The 21,091-nt window shown below is 37.9% G+C and overlaps 1 protein-coding gene across 1 annotated transcript in view; it reads right to left on the minus strand.

The window, feature by feature from the left end:
* The window catches only part of sdk2b (sidekick cell adhesion molecule 2b), a 311,947-nt gene that overhangs the window by 98,083 nt on the left and 192,773 nt on the right, over positions 1 to 21,091 (minus strand). The window contains exon 2 of the mRNA XM_088000977.1: positions 9,542 to 9,701. Within this exon, the coding sequence (XP_087857103.1) occupies positions 9,542 to 9,701 (160 nt within the window). The remainder of the gene's footprint in view (positions 1 to 9,541; positions 9,702 to 21,091) is intronic.

Below are 21,091 nucleotides of genomic sequence, written 5' to 3' on the forward strand. Positions count from 1 at the left end.
GGCTCGCTGTGTTGGACAGGGATTGATTGATGTTCCTGTGGTCAGCGCACTCCGTCAGATCCCCTTTAATTAGCCCCACTCAGGAGAAATGATTAGACGGAGGAGTGGCAGGGAGACGGATAGAGGGACATAAGAAAAGAGGGAGGAATGAGCTCAGAGAGGGATGGAGAGGGAGGACGGAATAATGAAAATAGAGAAAGATAGAGATGGCTGGTGATAGGTGGCAAGGCTATGATCTGTCATTAAAGTCTGCTGCCAGTTCTCAAGGTTAGTTCCGATATTTTTTTTTTCAGAGGTAGCTTAAATTTAACATTTTATAAACTTCAATTTTCAAGCATTAGAAGCCACACTGCAATTACAGCAAATGATCAGTAAAAAAAAAAAAAAAAAAAAAGCATCAGGCAATGAGGATGACATATTTGTCCCCACTGGAAATGCAATTGCTGTCACTTGAGATTTTTCCTTTTATCCAGATGTTTCAAAACCTCTCAGCTAAACAGAGCAATTAATTTGAAACCCGATCTAAAAATGTGTAATCATTCTGCAATTGCATCATGGAAAAAAAAAAAAAAAAAATCAGAAACATAGGACAACCTCTGGTCGCTAACTTGTAATTAACTTTTTTTTAATATGTTTTATTTTAATTCTGGAGTTTGGTGCTTTCAGAAAGGCCACTGCCCTCATAAAACAGTTTGATGCTTCTTTACTTCCCCTTAATGAGCTCTCTTACGGCGACGTCACTTTCAACAGCTTGTGTCGCGTAAACAAAAGCAGGTGCAGTGGGAAATTAGCAGTTTTGACAGCCTAATTATTTACTTTATGGATGATGGAAGATGGAAGGCTGCTGGTTTTCTAACAGAATGATTATATGTCTTATGTTGTCTCACGGAGCACTTAAAATATCCACACTGTAGATCAACTAGTTCAACTGAATTGTTGGCACATTGGCAGAAAATCAAACCTACGGGTTTCCAGTAACTCACTGAGGCACAAGCATGTCTGTAAGAACAGATCGATGCCGCGCGCATCGTACATTTAAAAGACGTCTTTCCAAAGCGCATCCAGTCGTGTTCAAAATCTCCTGTAAATTATACAAGTCTTTATTCTGTTCGTTCTTCATAACAACTTACATGCACTAAACATGACAGGTAGAAGAGGTGTTCTGCCTTAGGATACTAGAAATCAATAGTGGTAATTTGTCTAAAAGGCTTTAAGGAGAGCAGCGATTACATTTTCCTTCTGTTATCCTTCTAGGAGGGTAACACACAAAGAGACAACAGTCTGCTGAAGAAAACTTTCATCAACTATTTCTATAGAGTTTTCTTAAATATTCTGTAACGACAAAAGTGGGAAGAAACCCCTGAGAGCAGCTCATAATTAAAATCCGAGTTGAAAATGAAAGTCAATATATACTTCTCGGCCACTATATTAGGCGCATTCTGCTTTCTCTCCTGTGTTAACCCCTTAACTGTCACCCTCACAAAATGCTTACATGTAAGTCGAAGGGTCCATGAGGACACCGGCGTCATCATGAGGTTAATGTCACAGTGACTCGTCTAAGTCGATATGACTTTCATTATGTTGAACTTGACTTTAATTATGAAGTCATACAACTACTGCACTCTGCCAGTGTCGGGTTCCCTTTGGAAGAAGTCCAGAATTTTTCATAGCATAGATTTAAAAGGGTGATAAAAACACCTGGAGCATTATTCTTTTGGAAGTGACTATCAGAAAAAGAAATGGGGAGGGTGACCAGTGGCGCATTTCCATTCAGTTGGAATGGAAATGTACCAAGAAAATAGGTAATTGCTTTATCTGTTAACAAGCAATTTTAATATGTTAAAAATTAATTTAAAAAAAAATTATTTGCTTCTATTAATGCTTGACATATTGTGCAACTTTGCTTCAATTGAGACAGGGAAGATTGTCACTGTTGCTTGAGAGATGGGTGGAGTCTGGAGTTCCAGGATAATCCTGCAAACCTTTATTGTTTTTTAGGAGTTTACAAAAAATGAAGACTGATTTTTATACCAAAATTTTTATCCAAAACCTAAACATTTGTGGTAAGACTCGAACATATCTGTTCACATGGATTTTCCAATCTTCATTGTCTGTACTCTTGAACTTATTTGTGTCTGTTTGTCAAATGAAATCCCCCCAAAATACATTGATGTCTGAACATTTTTAGGGGTATTTGTACATTCATTTCTTAAAAGGCTTTATTGGCTTTTATTTGAGAGTGGTCAGACAGGAAGGTCGGTCATGAGAGAGGAGGAAGACATGCGGCAAAGGTCATCAGGTCAGGACCTGATATATTCTTAAGGAACTAAACCAAATGTTATATATTGATATTTTCTGTTGATATTTCTAATGGTGTGTATTTGTTGTGCTGTGATTTATAATAATAAAAAATAATAATAATGATGCATTGTACTTATTAGCTGCTTTCAAGACACCCAAGGACACTTTACAAGAAAAAAAAAAAAACAATACAAGAATACACTACAAATGAAAAGAGATGTAAAAGAAAAATAAACTAACGGAAAAAATAATAAACACTTTTTATCACCTATGATCTAACTGCAATAGGAGGTTTTTATACCCAAAGGGTATAATGTAAACATGCGAGAAATGTATCTTTATGTTCATAATCAATCTAATATGCAGCAGTTACAACCTTCGCAAAAATAATTAGCTTTTATCTGTGATTCAGAAAGAAACTAACGTTCATAAGAACAGGTTGTTTCACATCTAATTAAATCTAATTCTTTTTAATTGCCGAGAGAGGAGAACAGATTTTTTTTATTTTTCAAAAGGCCATGAACTACAAAAAAAAGTCTCCCAGAACACGAGATCAACAAGCCCACATCAGAACAGAACCCTCAGCACACTAGATGGTGGGCATGGTGTGCACATATTAATCTTCTAGTTATACCTCATATTTAAGCATAAACTGAAAAGTCACGTCAGTTATATGTCATTTCTAAGAGTTTTAAAAGTTGTAAATAATTGTGCCATGTGTGGCTATAGGGTGGTGGAGTTGGTAGCCCTACAGCCCTGCAGCAAAGTTTTACCCATTGTCAGACTTATCCCTTTATCTGTTATTTGCCTCATCAGGCATGTATTTATAAACAATAATTGTTGCTAAACTGCTTGACTAGTTTTACTAATAATTGCCCTAAGAACATATTACTGTTATTCATAATCAAAACCTGACTCCTACCAGCATAACACCTGCCTAAAGCAAAGTGATGCACTGGTAATTGTAGATGCACATAATAAAACCAACAGCCTGTTCATTCTTGGACTTTTGACTCATTCTTCTAAGGTGCAGAAAACAGAGTGATGAAGTGCAAGAGTAAAAAAGAGGAAAGAAAGTTAAAAAGAAAATCTATTGTGTCTGGAGGCTGTAAAGAAGAAAGTAAGGAGACAGAAAATGGGCTTTTTTTTTTTTTTTTTTTAGTTATGGCCAGGAATCCATTAGAGGCATCCAGGGAGAAATGCTGTGTCCAAGCTGTGCCCTGATGTGATGACTTGATGTACTGCGACTGGATGCTGCTCCTGCGCTTCTGTAAAAACTAGACGGATGGTAATAGAGCTACCGTGATGACAAGTTGAAAAACCCTATAAATTCCCAATCAATTGGTCAGATAATGCTTTTTTGTCCTAATATGTTTTTCTGTTGAAATATTTTTATTTTTTTGTTTCACATGAAGCAGGACATCTAAAAGAAAGAAAAAAGTGAACTGTTGTTGGAGTACAAACTAAAGTTTTGTAAATGTGGAGATATTTCAGTTACATGAGCCAAAGCTACCGATCCCAGGAAGATGCTAAAACAAAATATTATTTTTTTATTAGGCAAAGATTTTTGATTTCATTTGATTTATTTATTAGAGCGTCATGCACCATACTGAGGTGCCCAGCCTACACAGACTTACAAGATACACCTTACATACATCTAAAGGATATCAAGAAGGCCACTGAACAAGATTCCCAAACCTTTATAAATCATTTGCAAAAAAAAAAAAAAATTCCACAGCAAAAAAGATGAACTATTGACACTACAAAAGTCTCTGTCTTTGTCACCAAGCTTGTTCATTGAATGTTGCTAACTCAAAAATAGCTTTCATTAAATACCCAACGTAACATATGTGTTGCGGACATCCAAAACAGAGCAGTGCTTTTTTTTTTTTTCTCACAATACAAAAAAACAAAAAAAAAAAAACAAAACTGTGAAATATAGAATGAAATTCATCAGTAGCCACATTGAGTTCAGTATACTCACATAAGCGTTTTTCTTCTGGGAAATACCTTTTTAGCAACATTCTAGTCCAGATGCAATCACATTTTTAAGAGTTTGTAATAAAATTTTAGGTAACACTTTATTTGAAGGGGGCTGAATAAGACTGTCATGACACTGTCATAAACATGACATAACACCTGTCATGAACATGAATAAGTCTTCATGAATATTTATGACTGTTGTCATAAAGTGTCATTCGGTAAATTATGACACTTATGATACAAAGTTGACATTATTGAAAATGTCTTTGTTATGACAACTTGACATTAACCAAGAAATCATTACTGTTTAAATTTTACCTTTAATAACATAACGTTACCTAATTTTTAAAGTGCAATCAGTAATACTTTTAACAAATTTATATCAGTAAAGATTTCTTGGTTAATGTCAAGTTGTCATAACAAAGACATTTTCAATAATGTCAACTTTGTATCAAAAGTGTCATAATTTACCGAATGACGCTTTATGACAAAAGTCATAAATATTCACGAAGGCTTATTCATGTTCATGACAGGTGTTGTCATGTTTATGAAAGTGTCATGTGAGTCTTATTCACCCCCCTTCAAATAAAGTGTTACCAAATGTTATTTAATGGCAGATAAGTAGGGGTTTATTGCTAGTGAAAATGCAGAGTTCCTGAAAATCTATTGTGACTGTCACTTCATCAGATAAAGTAGAAAGGCAAAAAACTAAATAAATAAATAAAAAATACTATGCACACACATGCTGACATCTGCTTCTATTTTCCTCCTGCTCTTCCCTTCATCTTTATCCAGTTAGCAAGCTGGGTCTGTCATTTCGTCCCTTAAGACGTGGAATAATATTGTTTTGAACTTGTGTTAATATGTTCAGTGCTACCATGAAATTATACCTGTTTAGGATGCTTGATGGTAGTTCACATATAAGTGGATTAAACCGAGGCAGAGAGAATGAACAAAGACGGAGGATGAAAGGGAAGTCAAAAGTGCGAAGAGAGGATTGAAGTAGGTCTTTTCAGCAAATGCACGACTTTAAACTAATCTATATATTTGCCTGGAGCACCTACCCGTTCCTTGATTTGGAAATTGTACAAATGTCTCCAATGAATATTTCAGGAGATATCGCCACATTTAATTTCCAGAAACAAGTTATTACCAGAGACACAAAAGTGACACTCGATTACTTTAGCTGTCAAAGTGTTAATCTCATTTTCTGCATTTTTATTTATTTTTTTCATTCATTTCCCTTGATGGTTAAAAGCTCTTCTTTTGTTGCAGTTGTACTGTGTGTGTGTGTGTGGGGGGGATATTCTCTCCTCAAAAACTGACAAGGGAAAAAATCAAAAGTCCATCAGCATGAATTTAGTCTGCTATGGTTTCAAACCTCTTCAAACCGTTTGTGTTTGTTCCATCTCATTCAGTGAGCATCTGTTGATTAAAAGACTGCATGTTATTTTTTTTTTTTCGTTTTCTACAATGAAGTAGAAACAAAGGAAAAAAAAAAAAAAAGCTTCCTTCTCATGCAAGGAGAGTCCTCACAGTTCAACAATCCAGCCAAGAACCAATTGATAAACAAAATCACCTCTTGAGGTTTTATTAATAATTAACTCTCTTAATTAAGGTTGTAGGCTAACTGGCAGAATAAAGACGAGCAAAGTACCAGGACCTATAGTCCCCAGACAGAAAGCTGCAGTGATCTGTAGTTGCACACTTATCGATCAACCAAAGACTCGTGCACAGGCTATTTCTCAAGCGATCATCCCCCTCTGATGTTAATCCCATAATTGTGACAAAGTTGAACAGTTAAATTGGTGCGTAATCTATAAAACTGCTTAAAGTGGGTGGGGTGGAGGAGGTGGCAGAATGCTGGACAAACATTGTGTGCAGGTACTCTTGAGTGACAGCAGTCAATGCTAATCCAGATCTCTCCTGAGAGCAGCGCTCCTTACACTGGAACCACTCGCTTTCCTCCTCCAGAACACTTTCTGTCTCACCCGCCTGCCTACGTGTTGAATAATAATGCCCACGCAGGCCTTGCAGTATCGATCGCTCGCCAGAGGACACAAGGTCAAGTCGCACGGTGTCAATATTTAAAGCAGCACTCAGCACCGGGGACCTTATCCATAACCTCATTAATATGGGGGTCTGTGCTGCTCAAATACTCTCTTGGCACAAACAAAAAGGCAGACTTGAGGAATGAGGAAGAGTATGAAGACGCGGCTGCCCTCAGGCACAGCTGTACACAACGTAATATATCACGAAGTCAATTTATTTAATAAACCAGGACATCGATACACACTGCCGTTTTCGATATTAGCATATTTTCTTTGTCTTTTAAAACAGAGAGACACTACCATTACCTGTGACAGTATCACATAATGGTTACATTGTTTCTGAATTCAGAGAAAAATCTGAGAGGTTAGCCACACATTTATATTCAGACCCCTTTCCTCTGACGCCCATAAATAAAAACCAATACAACTAAGTGCTTCCAGTTACCCATATTGGATATTAAAAGTTGCTTCTTAAAATGGTAGGGGGTTTTGTGCTAAAGGAATGTGGACCAAGGTTAGCTTATAAAGCAATGACCTCTGCTTTAAACATCCCACAGAGCACCATTCAATCCATCACCTGAAATCTGAAAGAGCAATCTACACAGACAAGGCTATCGAAATAATCTGAAAGCCATATCATACGCAGTGCAGGGTAAAAAAAACAAACAAAAAAAAGAAAAAAACATTGCATACCATTTCAAATACATTATTATTATAGTGAGAAATGGTTGTGGGACCATAAGAAAGAGAAGCTGGTCAGAGTTTGTGGAAAGACGAATGGAGGTAAGCCTAGCGGGATTTAGCAAAAAAAACTATCAACTAGGGCAGAGGTTCACCTCGTGGTTTTAATGTATCAAATAGTGATAAAGCTCAAAGGGTATGAGCACTTTTGCTCTCTAATCAAGCTTTGCTTCGTGCCTGTCGAGCGCTTGCTTAAAAACATATTCCACCACTCGGTCGTCCACCCAGAATCCCAGTTGAAGGGGCGCTGAAGCTCCAGCGGATTGTGTTGTTTTTCCAAGTACAGTCCATTCAAGTCAATCGTTCAGGCATACTGTACGTGTGTCACTTCTGCCCTTCCTACCCAGCTGCCGCCTCCGTCCACTCTGGTCTTATCTATCTCCAGAGAAAGGTGCTCCATCGACAAGGCGGATGTTGCTTGTATGTCCAGCCTCTGTTTTATTTATTTATTTTTTTTTCCCCCACATTCATTTGCTCCCTCACATATGAGCGCGGCAGCTCAGCTAAGATCAGCCGTGTGTCGGCAAGCTCTCCTTCGGCCCTCCAGTGCTCCATTTACACTGCAGCGGAAGCTCACGGTGCAGACACACTGTTGCCCAAGATAAGAGCAATGTTTGCCACATGATTAGGATCTTCCAGTTACCATTAAAGGCGGTTTATCTGCTACCCTAACCCCCATTCACGCCTCCTGCTTGTTTGCAGCCTCTCCAGAGACAGTGATGGAGGTCACCGAGCCCGGAGGGGAAGGAGTGAGGCAAAGGCAATAAAAATAGAAAAGCTAAATCGAAAGTCATTATTTATTTGGCAAATGCCTGATAAAACAGTAAAGCTCGCTTTGATAATGTACATGCGCGGTATTGTAATGGTTAGTGGAAATGTAGAAAACTAACTACAAAACTTTTTAAGGTGACACAAGGGTTTAACACATGGTGATGCAATTTCACAGTTTTTTTTTATCACATTAATTTTAGATAAGCTTAATCTTAAAACATGATAGATGTATAGCATCTAAAGGGAGCGTTAATCAGCAGGATCTAAATACAATACATAAAGTTTCAACGTAAAGGGCATGGGTTAGCTGATTGCAGTGTGAAGCTGTGAGACAAATGCACCAATGGGAGTCAGACTAAACTTTCAGTACATTTCAAAATTCAAGGCCCGTGAGGCTGTTGAGTCAGACATGCCTGTGACTTTAAACGAATGGTGAACTATTAAAAGAATGTAACAAGTTTCAGAGCTTAGCAGCACACATCTGCACAAACTCATCAAATGACATTTTGATGAGTTTCTTTATCAGATGTGAGGCAGATAAAAGACAGGTTACCGGTGGGTTTGGACAATGTCACTTGGCCACTGTTAAAGAGGGCTGGGGGGGGGGGCTTATATTTAAGGCTCTTCTTAATTTAATAACAAAAATAAATTTTTGAGAAAAAAAAAAAAAGTATTTTAAAATTACTTCATGAAAAGGTACCTAGATTTTTTTTCTCCTTTTTAAAAATAATGATAAAAAAAAAACTAATCAATGGAAGGATTTATTGTCAGAAAAGTGTTTTGGATGTTTCCATTGGAATTTAAGCTTCTTTGATTATGAACTCCAGTTTTTTTTTGTTTTTTTTTTTGAGATCCCTAATCGTTAGCTCCCTCCAGATTTCAAACAAATCCTCAATCCAAAAAGCCAATTAATACTGTACCCAGGTAGAAAACACATGGTGATAAAATTAAATCATTGTAAATCCAAAGTGAGATGGGATAAGAATGCTTTTAGTATCAACTACGACTTTAGTATTAACTATTTGCATCTCTGTGTAATCACAGAGATTCAAATATGCCACATTTGAACTGCTTGAGAAGTCATAAAATACATAAATTGACTAATTTCATAAAGAGAGCACAGTAAATAAAGTATTACATTCATATTCATAATTTATACATATATATTCTCACAATCACCACAAAAATACTGATTAAAATTTGTAGTCATTGCATTTTAAAAGCGTGTACTGTACTGCTTCCACTTCTTTTTTTATATCTTGTAATGGAATCAACAAAACAACATGTTCTCTTATATTTTGCTTTAATGCATTAAATCAGATAATCTTTTTTTCCCCTTTGGATTCCAAACACATTATCTTATAAAGGACAAACAGCACTTTATTTATCTTCAATGGTTGATGTGTTCTACATTTAATTTGTGGATTAAAACAAAGCTTACACAAACAAGTCTAAAGTGTTGTTTTTTTTTTCTTTAAAGGAAAAGAGGAATCAAGTTAAATTAGAGCAGGAAGAGTGGAAATGAAGGAAAACCAGAAATCAGTATTTGCCAATAGAAGCCTGATTATCTCGAGTAAAAGCTCCCATCTCTATTCTCAATGGATGAAACGGTAAAAATGGTTGGGTAGATAATTCAATTTATGGCAACGTAGACGATGACGATTCCAATCATTTCGAATTGATTTTGTACTCACCTGTATTCCAGTGAGAATCGCGTCAGCTCTGTGGTGTTGTGGATCCATTTAAACTCCAGCGGCCAGCTTCCCTCCGCCATGCAGGTCAGCACCAACCGGTTGCGCTCCAGGTGCAGCTGGCTGCGCACCGGTTCCGTCTTGAAATAGGGAGGCACATCATCTGTGGGAAAATTAGGGGAACAAGAAAATTATGATTACAGGGTAGTTTGTAAAAAGACATTGTGCTTCTAAATAAGGTTGATAAGAATAACACCTGAATGAAGGACACACACTCCTAAATTTGACATTTATTTATTTATTTTTCCTTTGAGGAACAAATTTGCACATGATGATCCAATGTGGGAGATATCCTCAACCAAGAACATTTATTTTTTTTTTTTTTTTCATGATTCTCACGCAAAGCAAGCATATAAGCATTTTCAAAACCTTTTAAATGATCAATTTTACAGTTGATTATTTAACTTATTCAACTATACTCCACAAACAAAGCCTGGGACCTCGTCACGCACACTTTGCAGAAAGAGCCACAGAGATTCACAGCTCAGGTGGGACAATCTGTTGAAACGGCAACTATTAGTGACACGCTCCACAAAATTGGCAAACATAGGAAAGTGAAAAAGAGGAAAGCTATTTTGAAATAAGAAATTCCATGTGACGTTTCCAGTTAGCAATGTAGAGGACATAAAGCAAATGTGCCGAACGTGTTCAGGGGCTGGAATGTAACTTTTTGGCTTTCATGCAGGTGGTGGGAATCTAACACTGCACGTTGTTTTGAGCGCAGTGTCTCCGCCGTGGAACAAGGCGGCAGCAGGACAAGGAACCGTGGATGCTTTTCTTTGGCGGCGTTAGGGAAGATGTGAGATTGACCTGATAAATGGAGACACATCTAAAACACACAGGACGGGGATACTTAAGGTCCAGATTTGGGAACCACTGCTTTAGATCAAAGCATGTTCCTGTGTCAGAATGACCCAGTCAATTTCCAGATCTAAATCCAGCTGAGGCTTGACTTCACAACTGATGTTCACAAAAACTCTCTATCCAGTCTGAGCTTGATTTATTTTACCAAGTAGATGTGTAAAATGTCAAAGTCTCTACATATGGGAAGTGGTTAAGACGTACCCTAGTCGACCTTACATTGCAAGTATTGACTTGAGGTGTTGAATGCAAATTCAAACCACACTTTTTTAGATCTTTGCTTAAGAGTTGTAGAGTTCTGTTTGAGTTTATTGCTGGTCCATCACATAAAACCCCAATAAAATTCATTGCATCTTGCATTAGAAAAGCCTTTCACACTTCAGACGAAAACTCCTTCCTCACCACGTCCCATTTGCGGGTACTTAATCCCCCACGATGCACTGCTGCTCGTGCTGCTTGATTTTTGACTCGCTCACAGAGAGACCGCGACGCCCGGCTAACAGCGGAGAGCGAGCGAGCGAGGCGTGAAGTCATGAAGCGCCGGTTCCTGCGTCTTGGTGCTCCGTGTGTTTCTGTGTCAGTAACTCACTGGCACAGCGCACCACTCACCCTCTGAGCTGCGCCGAAGCAAACACCAGAGGAGAGGCGCCGAGGAGGAGGTGTGAAATCCTTTGATCATCCTTTTGACTCTGCTCCGTTTCGCTCCGTCTTTCCCCTCTTGTTGCGATTCCCCCAACATGCTCTGTTGAGTGTGAAGGCACGGGTGGAGGCAGGCCGGTGGAACTTCTCTGGAGGGCGCGAACGCGGCGACGCCGATTTTTATATCTCAATCAAAGGCGCCTCGGAGGGAAGCTGTCAGCCTCCCTCTTGGTTCCAATAGCTCATCCTTTATAAACGGTGTAAAAATGGAGAGCTTACTTGATCATCATTGTAAATATAGAACACATTAATTGGATGGTTGGATAGTATAATTATCAAATTGACTGATAATCAGGCATTGAAATTAAACTGTCAAAATGATCTATGGTGCTGATATTTGGTTCCTCTATCCCGCCTCGGCAAAATTCACTGGAGGTAGAAGGATAAGAGTGAAGGAAAGAGGATGAATATAAGAGATGAAAGTTAAACAAAGTGAGGGACAAAAGATGATTTATAAGCCTCTCTACCAGTTATAGATTTAGATGTACTACTTGTGGAAGTAATGGCTTAATTCCACCGCTTTCTAAAAGGAAATTAAACGCACAGCCGTCTGTAGGGTACAGTTTTCTTTGAAGGTTGTAAGATATTTTGTATGGCCGTAGTTTGTATCACAGCTCATCCTCCGCTAATGTGGACTGATAAGAGCATGAACTTTATTTTAATGGGTTCCTATAAGATGAAACAGCAGGATATAAGGACCAGTTCACTCTGGATATTTTAATGCGTTTAAGTGTTTCGACGTGCTGTTTTCAGTTTCTGAAATGTAGATCAGAAAACAATGACAATTCTCCATCACGACTTGTATCCCTCTTGTATTTGTTCATCAATTAAAATTCAGAACCTGCTGCTGTGATATGGCTCTGCAAGTTTAAAAATATTTCAGCTGTGTTGCAATTGAAATATTGCTGGTTGTAAATTATTCTCTTCACACAAGTGCATTTCCTCAGGCCCTGACAAGTGAAGGCATCAAAACACTTTTATAGAAGTCTGGATGGCTAAATAAATAGGGCCCCAATTCAAACCATGTTTGGCAACATAAAAGGGGCAATTTATCTCAACATCACATTTAGAACCATGTAGAAAGTGGCAGGACTCTCTGGTGTGGCACATTCATGACGCAAAATGGAGTAAACTAGAACATTGTTCAAGTACTTCCATTCATGTTTTGACGAAGGTTGAAAACCTAAATATATTTCTACAAGTTAAACAGTTGCAGTAACTGTAATTCAATCATTGGCGGACTCTATATTATGTAGATTTTTGCTGTAATTATGATGTCAGACTTTAGCGGATGACTTTAACGCTTTTTTATTCACATTTCTTACATCTTCCTCTGCATATTGCCAGGAGGTGGATACATTTATGGGCTTACCTGGATGTGACAAAGAGGGATAAAACCCAAGAACGTCCATGAGGAAATGTCATGCCCGCTGTTAAGCATGGTGAAGAGTCTATGATACTTTTGTCTGATATTGCTCCAAATGTCCTGGAACAATAGCAATGAGACCTCTCCAAAAAATACCTTTCAAATAAGAATCTGATGGTCTAAGAAACTATTTTACTTCAGACACAAAACAGAACTTCAACTTTATTTTCTTTGGTGGATGAAGAGGCAGAAAAACTTTTTGCACGCGACTGCAGTATATACTCTGTAAACTTAACCTAATTAACAGGATGCTGTTTATGCAAAAAAAGTTATGAACCATCCAGATTTATTTATATGTCATTCTAGAGGAGCTGCAAAGACCGTAATTTTTTTTTTTTTTCTTTGATTGTGAACTCATCTGCTCCTATCAAAATGTAATCGTGGGTCATAAATCAAAGACACACAACAAATATCAAAACGAGAGAAGAAGCATATTTATCTCCATGAATTAATATTGAATATTCATAAACTCCAGCAACCTACTGAAGCATATTCGTTAGACGCTCCTTGGTTTGACTCCTGACTTTTTGCAACCCCGGTGTGATGACAATAAATATTTATAGAAACTACAAGCAGACGGATCAGATTCGATAAAATACCACAACATATTGACCCATCAGATTCAGCTCGCATTGCTACCTTGTGTTCTTTTAGTTCAAAATTGGGCCCTTTGCCATTCTGAAAGTGCTCTGTTCTGTGAAATTCTGATCCCCTGAGCTAGTCAAACACGAAGAAAGCCTCCACACAGCGGAAGTCAAAACGGAAAAAAAAGCCCACCAGTGGAGCGAGGTCTCAGTCAGAGCAAAAGCAAGAGAATGGACAACTGAAGTGCGGCAAAAATGAGCACAAACATAAAATGAAAACAAGAAAAAGAAGCAAATGATGGAAGACAATTAATGCATTGCTTACACGCCCTAGTTAATATGCAAGGTGTTTGTAATGTAACATAATTAGACCATAATCAATCATTTTTAGTTGTTGTATAATTCAATAAAAAAGAGCATTTTATTAAAGGAAAATCTTGTTTCTGTGTGAAAAGTGAATTCATGTGACCATCCAAAATAGACAGCAGGCTTGGAAAAGCTCTATTGAAAAATTATAAAACTTAATAAAATGTTATAGGGTGACGAGTTTGTTTCTGACAAGTTTAAAACAAACTTGTCAGATAATGGCACTTATATTCTAGAATTAGGTATTCGATATAAATATCTTACCAAATGCGTTTATCCACATTCACAATAAGACTTGACATAACTTCATGTAAATATATAGACATATAGAAATACACACAGTCTTTCCTTATATGTATAAGAACAGAATATGATGAATACTACATTCATCATATTAAAGATATTTAATGTTCAAATGTTTTGCAAATATTCACTCCTTTGGAATTTGATGCCTGAAACACGTTCAGGACAGGGGCGACTAAAGACTGGGAAATTTAGGAATGGTCAAAAAACACTTGTTTGGAACATTTCACAGATTACCAGGTCAGTTGGAAACAAGCGAGTGTCCGGGTGGGATATAGAGGGAGCATCCACAAAGAGCTCAGTAATTCACAAGCAAGAACATGGCGAGGTTCACTAGACTGTGAAAAACTGGACAAACAGTCCAACATTTTAAAAGCAATGTTTCCCAACATTACAACTGTAAAAAAAAGTAAATAAATAAATAAAAAAAACAAAAAAAAACAAAAGGGGATTTCTTCATCTACAGTCCGTAATATGATCAAAAGATTCAGAAAACCTGGAGAAATCTCTGCAAGTAAGCGACAAGGCTGAAAACCAATCTTACCACATGGGCTCAGGAACATTTCAGGAAACCGAACACAGTTCATCACTATGTGCAAACGTGCAAGTTAAAAATCCACCGTCAAAAGCGAAAGCCGCATGTCAACAACACCCAGAAACAACGCTGGATTCTCTTGGCCCGATCTCATCTGAGACAGACTGACGAGTCCACATTTCAAATTGTTTTCTTTGGAAATCATAGACATCTCGTCCTTTTGGGGCAAAGAGGGAAAAGACTGTCCAGATTGCCATCAGTGAAAAGTTGAAAAGCTGAACCGAAATTTTAACATTACTGCAGTATACTCCAAGAAAAAAAAAAAAAAAACGTGTAAGGTGTAAAAGAAGGTTAAATTTGTTCATAAAATGACACAAAACAAGCCTGTCAGAAAATGGCACTTAAATTCTAGAATTAGGTATTCGAAATAAATATTTTCCCCAAATGCGTTTATCCACATTCACAATAAGACTTGACATCAAGTATGTCATTATACATTTCCCAATTTGAAAAAGCAAAGCATATTCTAATGCACTTATTTCAAAGTAATCTCCCACTTCTTCCCTGTGTGCTGCCTTCTCAACACATACGCATTAGCTTATGGCAGGGATGGCTCATTTGCATGCCGCTCAGCCTGGAGGATTCTCCCAGCGGTCGTGGCCCAGGTCGACTCATAGCTGGGACATGTTAGTTTGTGCGCCCCATGCACAGGTTAGTGTGTCACCATCACAACCACTTCTGCAGAACACGGTCTATTAAATCAGCTCACTCATTAATGAGAACGCTCTCAGGTACAAATGCATGACCCTGGGTGAGAATTTATAACTTGGAGAGGCACTTTATAAAATAACAAGCTACACACATATACTCGCATACTATATACTATATATATATATATATATATATATATAAATGGAATGTTATAATTAAATACAGTAAATTAAGGCTTGAAAACATAGGTCTGTGTATAATTAATCTGTATAATGTGTTTAGATACCGAACACTGGGGAAGGTTAAATCTAAAATGTCAACTTAAATTCCTTTTAATATCCTGCAGCCGGATGAATCCATAACTTACATTAAATAAATAAACAGATCCGCTATTTAAAGTTAAATCCTTCACAAATAGAGGAATTATGTTTGCTTTATTAACATCCATTTTGGGTGACCTGAACTTGCTCACCAGGAGCCAACGTTTCCTTTTCTCAGACCAAATTCAGAGGTGGTCTGCGCCGTGCCACACTGCGCGAGTAGGTGTACCAAAGATCCTCCAAACATGTCCGAGAAGTTGACCAGCTTTACCGCTGATGGGTTTTCCCCAGGCGGCGCACACTGAGTGCAAAATGCGGTTCGGAAATTTTCACAGAAGAAGTATTTTCCAGTTCCCCGAGGACCGCGGTGCCGCGGTGGCGCCCGTGTGTATCCATCGCCCTCCTCGCTCAGTCCTCCTGGGACCGGCGCCATCGGACGTGGCAAACATATTTCAGGTACAGCCTGGGGGCCCCACAATACATACAGACAAACTGCTGGCAGTCCCAACGAGCTATGCATCGAATACTAATGTGCTCCCTGAATGCATGCCTGGATGTGAGTGGAAAAGTGTATGTATGTGATTTATTTATTTATTTATTTTTTGCGCAATGTGTGTTCCTCTTTGATGGCAGGTGTCAAAATGTGTTTGTGATGCTGATGAGGATGGAAGTTTGCTGGTGGTCTGACTGTGCTGCTAATGGTCCCGCTGGGTGTGAAAATCTGTTCCACTGTCTGTCTTTATTTAGCACACTGGTCTGGCCCTCTCGCCGAGTGTGTGTGTGTGTGTGTGTGTGTGTGTGTGTGCGTGTGTGTTTGAGTGTGAACACTGGATGGGAATGGCTCCAAAGTGTGGCTGAATATGTATGTCAGCACAGAGCTGTAAATTTTCTGTGTGTATCTGCTGCATACTTGAGAGAAGGGTTTGGCAGACGAGCGTGTGGTGAGTGCTGTCTGATATTTTACGGTTCCCTAAGAGACAATCAAATGCAGGCCAGCTGCCGTTCCCCCCCCAACATGCAGATAAACTGTACATATGACTGAAATTATTGTACACTCATCAGTTGACTGCCATTCTGCTTTCATGAACAAATGTTAGCACTTTCTGGTAAACTGATGCTTCAGTAATGACTTCTCCTCCTTGTCTCTGGCTCTGCAGCAGACAGAAAACCGTCCTACGACAAAACTGGTCCGTTTTCTTCAAGATGTTGGTCTTTATCAGTCCAAAGCCACAACATGCTGTGGTCAGAATAATTTGACTCAGCAGCAGACGATCTACATGCAAAAAAAAAAAAAAAAAAAAAAAAAAAAGATTGACAAGTGTACTTTACATTAACCACAATCTTTTGGCAATCTATTTTGTGAAACAAACATTGATCTAAGGGATTAGGTTGACAAATTCAAAATGAGTTTTTGCTAATAAACTCATTGGGGAAAAATTGAAGAATGTAGAAGGAATAGTGTGACTTGGACATAAACTGGTATGCATGAAAACTTACACTGTTACCTACAACTGTTGGCTTTACTGCTGAAAGTAGGAATTCTTAAAAAAAGAAAAAACTGAAGAGAAATTGTACTAGCTCAATGCCGATTTACAGATATTCAAAGAGGTTATTTCAAATTCAACACAATATTACAGTTTGAATGACTAATGAGGGAACACATTTATAAAACCCCTTCATGCCAAGACTCTTCAGTATGTAGATCACCCTTTTGCTGTAGGGATCTGTGGAAAATATGGTTCATAGCCAAATACCAGCTGTTAGCATAATTCCTGTGGAATCTCAGCTCAATCCTGGTGGGCTGAAGGACATCAGAGGAAGCAAGAAATGAGTGCATTAAAGACTGCATGTGTTAAATAAGACATATCTAGGTAGAAACGAAAAAGCCGCAAGTGTTAGGTGATGTGCTGCTGGAACTGTCTTGATCGAGTTAATCACAGGCGTGGGAGGCGGGATACCATCGAGAAAAGAGCAAATTATTTTCAACGTCACATGCAAGTGAATACGATGGCGGGTCTTGGATTAATGGTCAAGCCATAGCAGCAAGAAAGAGCGCAAGGTCTGCCCATTCCCGATTCACTAAACATGCTTGAAAGTAATGTAAAATTTCCTAGGAGCACAATTAACAGCTATGTTTATGTCTTAATGGTGCTTTTGCATCACTTTCTAATCCTACCTTGAGAAACAGCCCGTGACACCTGCATCAAAGTCTGCCACAATGTAAATCAGTTTAATCCTCATGAAATTATTTTATAGCACTGTCAAGCTAAAAAAAATCAAAATTTTATTAACTTCAATAACATATCAACAGCGCCTCTGTATCAGCCAAGTCGAGACATCCCAAAGTACCAGAATGTTGTTTTGCCATTAAAAAACAAAAAACCAACAACAAAAAAACAGTTATATATATATATATATATATATATATATATATATATATATATATATATATATATTCTGTTGTATTTTCGTATGTATTGCTTTATTACTCCTTATTAATTGTATTTTGTAACCTGCTGCAGTTTCAAAACTTGGTTTTGAACCTTAGAAGCAGTTTGATTGATCAATAGTCGTATTACCTCAGAGACAGAGTCGATTGAATTACTGGATTTCACTGGCCTACAGCAGACATGAAATTCACTACAATAACTTCCTATGAATAATAAAATGCTTATTTGCCATGTTTGCACAAAAATGTAAATGTTCTCTCTGTTTTACTGTTTTTCTTACACAATTTATGGGGGAAAAGAACCTGCGTATTGGATAAAAAAAAAATAAAAAATCAATAAATCTAAAATATGAGAAGTCTTTTAGTGGAGTGGTTAGGAGGATAGATGCTGTGATTTTACAAGTTTATTAATAGTAATAGGCTGGCTCTGTCACTTACCTTCCAAAGCTAAACTATTCCAATGTCAGCACAAAAAAGCATGTTTAATTTCAGGGTTTTTTGGGTTTTTTTATTCAGCTCAATTTTAAAAGTATTAAAAGTAATTTCGTGGTTCTATGCAGAATAAACTGGCCAACGATTTTAGAATGTACTGTACAAATGACACCCATCTGACTCAGCTAGCAGGGTTCAAACCAACAGGACCTACAACCAGGGAAAAGGTAAACAAAGAAAAAAACGTATCACCGCAGAGGAAATATGGTAAATATTAGCTGTAAAAATGAAAGTGTATACCTGTTACCGCAGCTAATATAAGCTTTCCAGTCTCGGTTACAAAGACCTGTCTCCTCTGTTGGTGAATTTTTATACAAGTGTGTGTGTGTGTGTGTGTGTGCGCGCGCGCGAGTGTGTGTTGTTGTGATTGCATGCAAAGTCAGGACCAAGCTGGTTTAATTTCCCACAAGATCCAGAAATAAAAATCTCCTTAGCGATGGAGTGTGCGGCACAGTACACTGAGCATATTATGTTATTATGATTATGAAGGCAAATCAATTCCTGTAATGTGGGACACAAAGCTGAGAGGCAGCTCATGTGTCAGGATCATATGACTAAAAGTGCTGCATGACACAAACAAAGATAATATTACGTAGCTTTGCTCTGTTTAGGTGCTTTAATTTAAAAATCTATGTGCTGGAAGTAAGTGGTGCCTTGTTATAACACTTAGACTCCTTAAACGTACATAGCTGGTAGGAAGTGCTGTTAGAAAACTACATAAATGAGACCGGAATGAACGGTAACTAGTTTCATGAAACAAGAAAAACTCCATGTTAATTTTATTCGTATACTGGGTATACCAGTTCAATTTCTTGTTTATTGAAATAGCCACAGACAGCACAGTAACTCCTATTAACAGGGAGAAGACCACTTGATGAAATTAAAACCAAGGAACAGGAAAAGGAAAAAAAGGAAGTGGGAACAACAACCTCAAAGGAATGAAGAGTCAACTAGGAACTTGATACTTCTCCACTCCTCCATTATTTCTGAATTTGAAAAAAAAAATTAAAATAAAATAAAATACTTTGTCTAATATTTAAAAAAAAAAAATCACAAACCTTTATAAAAGGAGGGGATATGATTATTGATTATTACAATTCAAGAAATCAATGTCAAAATGTTGCATTTAAAATTGGAGAAAGATGCAGCAAAAGTTCTGTTTTAAATAATAAGACCCTTTTTAGTTTATGACATGAAGGATGAAGGTGTGTGTGCGTTAGGCTTCATGACTGTAAATATTAGAGAGATACAGCTATTTTGTGAATTACAAGAGGATGCCGTACTAGTGAAAATAAATAAATAAAAACAATTGCCAGATTTGGCGAGTATGAAAATGTTCAGGAATTTTTGGCTCTTAAAGAGCCATGCTCATTCAAGACAATAGTACACGAAGCAGAATGAGTCACATTTGACGGTCAGACCTAATTATGAAACTCTATGTTAAAAATGGGGGTTATCTGCATTTCTTCTCTAGAAATCTGAAAAGTTCCTGCCTTCTCAATAATGTATAGACATGCCACAGCTGGGAACTGACAGACAAACCACAAGAACGTAGGAAAGACTGTATAGAAAGTAAAGCAGCCCACTCTAAGCAGCACACACGCGTACACCTATAGACTAGCGACAATCACACTGATGCAAACTATCAACACCCAGGTGTTGAGAAGTGTTTGCCAAACTCTCTCCAGACCCACGAGGTAGATATCTTTTCAGCTCGATGTGCAAATGAACTAAGCAAAAGAGTTGCTCATGTGATGATGACATGTCACACAAAAAAACGACACATTTCACACTCGTCTCTTCACACTTGTCTCAAGGATCATCGCTGCATCTCAGTCAATCATGTAACGGGATTTATTTTCATCCCACCATCCTCTTACACTGGATGTGCAGCATTCATAGTAATTTAATTGTTCTAAAACGTGCAAACGAGAAGGCAAGAAGCGAATGCAAGTGCCGTTGCCATGGAGTCACCGTCGCATACAAACAATTTTCTGTTGCTCATTTGTGTCTCCTATCCTGTGTAATGTGTGACACGTAGAGACTTTTTTCATACTTAAGATTGAGTTTTGCTAGAATAAACAGCCCAACGGACGTTTGCCACTGAGGCAGACATCTGTCATACTAGAGAGAGATTGATTTGTGTGTGGGTTTTTTTGTGTGTATGTGATAGTGCCATGTGTATTTTATAGCTTTGGTGTAGCAACGATGTGATAATTAATTAAACACGTTAAAATAAAATAGTCTGGGTTTTACAAGAAATCTTTGGACGTGTTCCTCAGATAAATATGAAGCGTTCTCTCAAAATCTTACCACCAATGTGCGACAAGACGGAAATTTCTCAGACTAAACGGGATGCTTGTGAGCAAAGAGTCACAGACTGAATCTCTGCCTCCCAACGTGGATCTGGACACAGAGCCGGAAAACAAAGTGGTTCGAGAAACTACTTACTGTAAAAGAAGAGAAATTTGGGGATAATTGTGCAAATTGCCACTTAGTGAGGATGATTAGAACAACTGATGGCTGAGGTAGTTTGAAGGGGAAGCCATTATCCAGCATCTCACCACTTGTTCACCGCAGAGTGCAGGAGGAAAGCAATTCCACTTCACACTCATGTTAGTGGGCTTTAATTTACAAGGATGGGCTTTTTAATTTGCCTTTCTTAATGCTACATTATGTCTTTCTGTAGTTTTATTTTTGTGTGTGTTTTCTTGGAAATGTAATTACGCGAGGCCTTGGAAAAAAAA

Source organism: Poecilia mexicana, unplaced genomic scaffold, assembly GCF_051168715.1.
Source record: "Poecilia mexicana isolate PSO_F unplaced genomic scaffold, ASM5116871v1 scaffold_19, whole genome shotgun sequence".
NCBI classification, from domain to species: domain Eukaryota; kingdom Metazoa; phylum Chordata; class Actinopteri; order Cyprinodontiformes; family Poeciliidae; genus Poecilia; species Poecilia mexicana.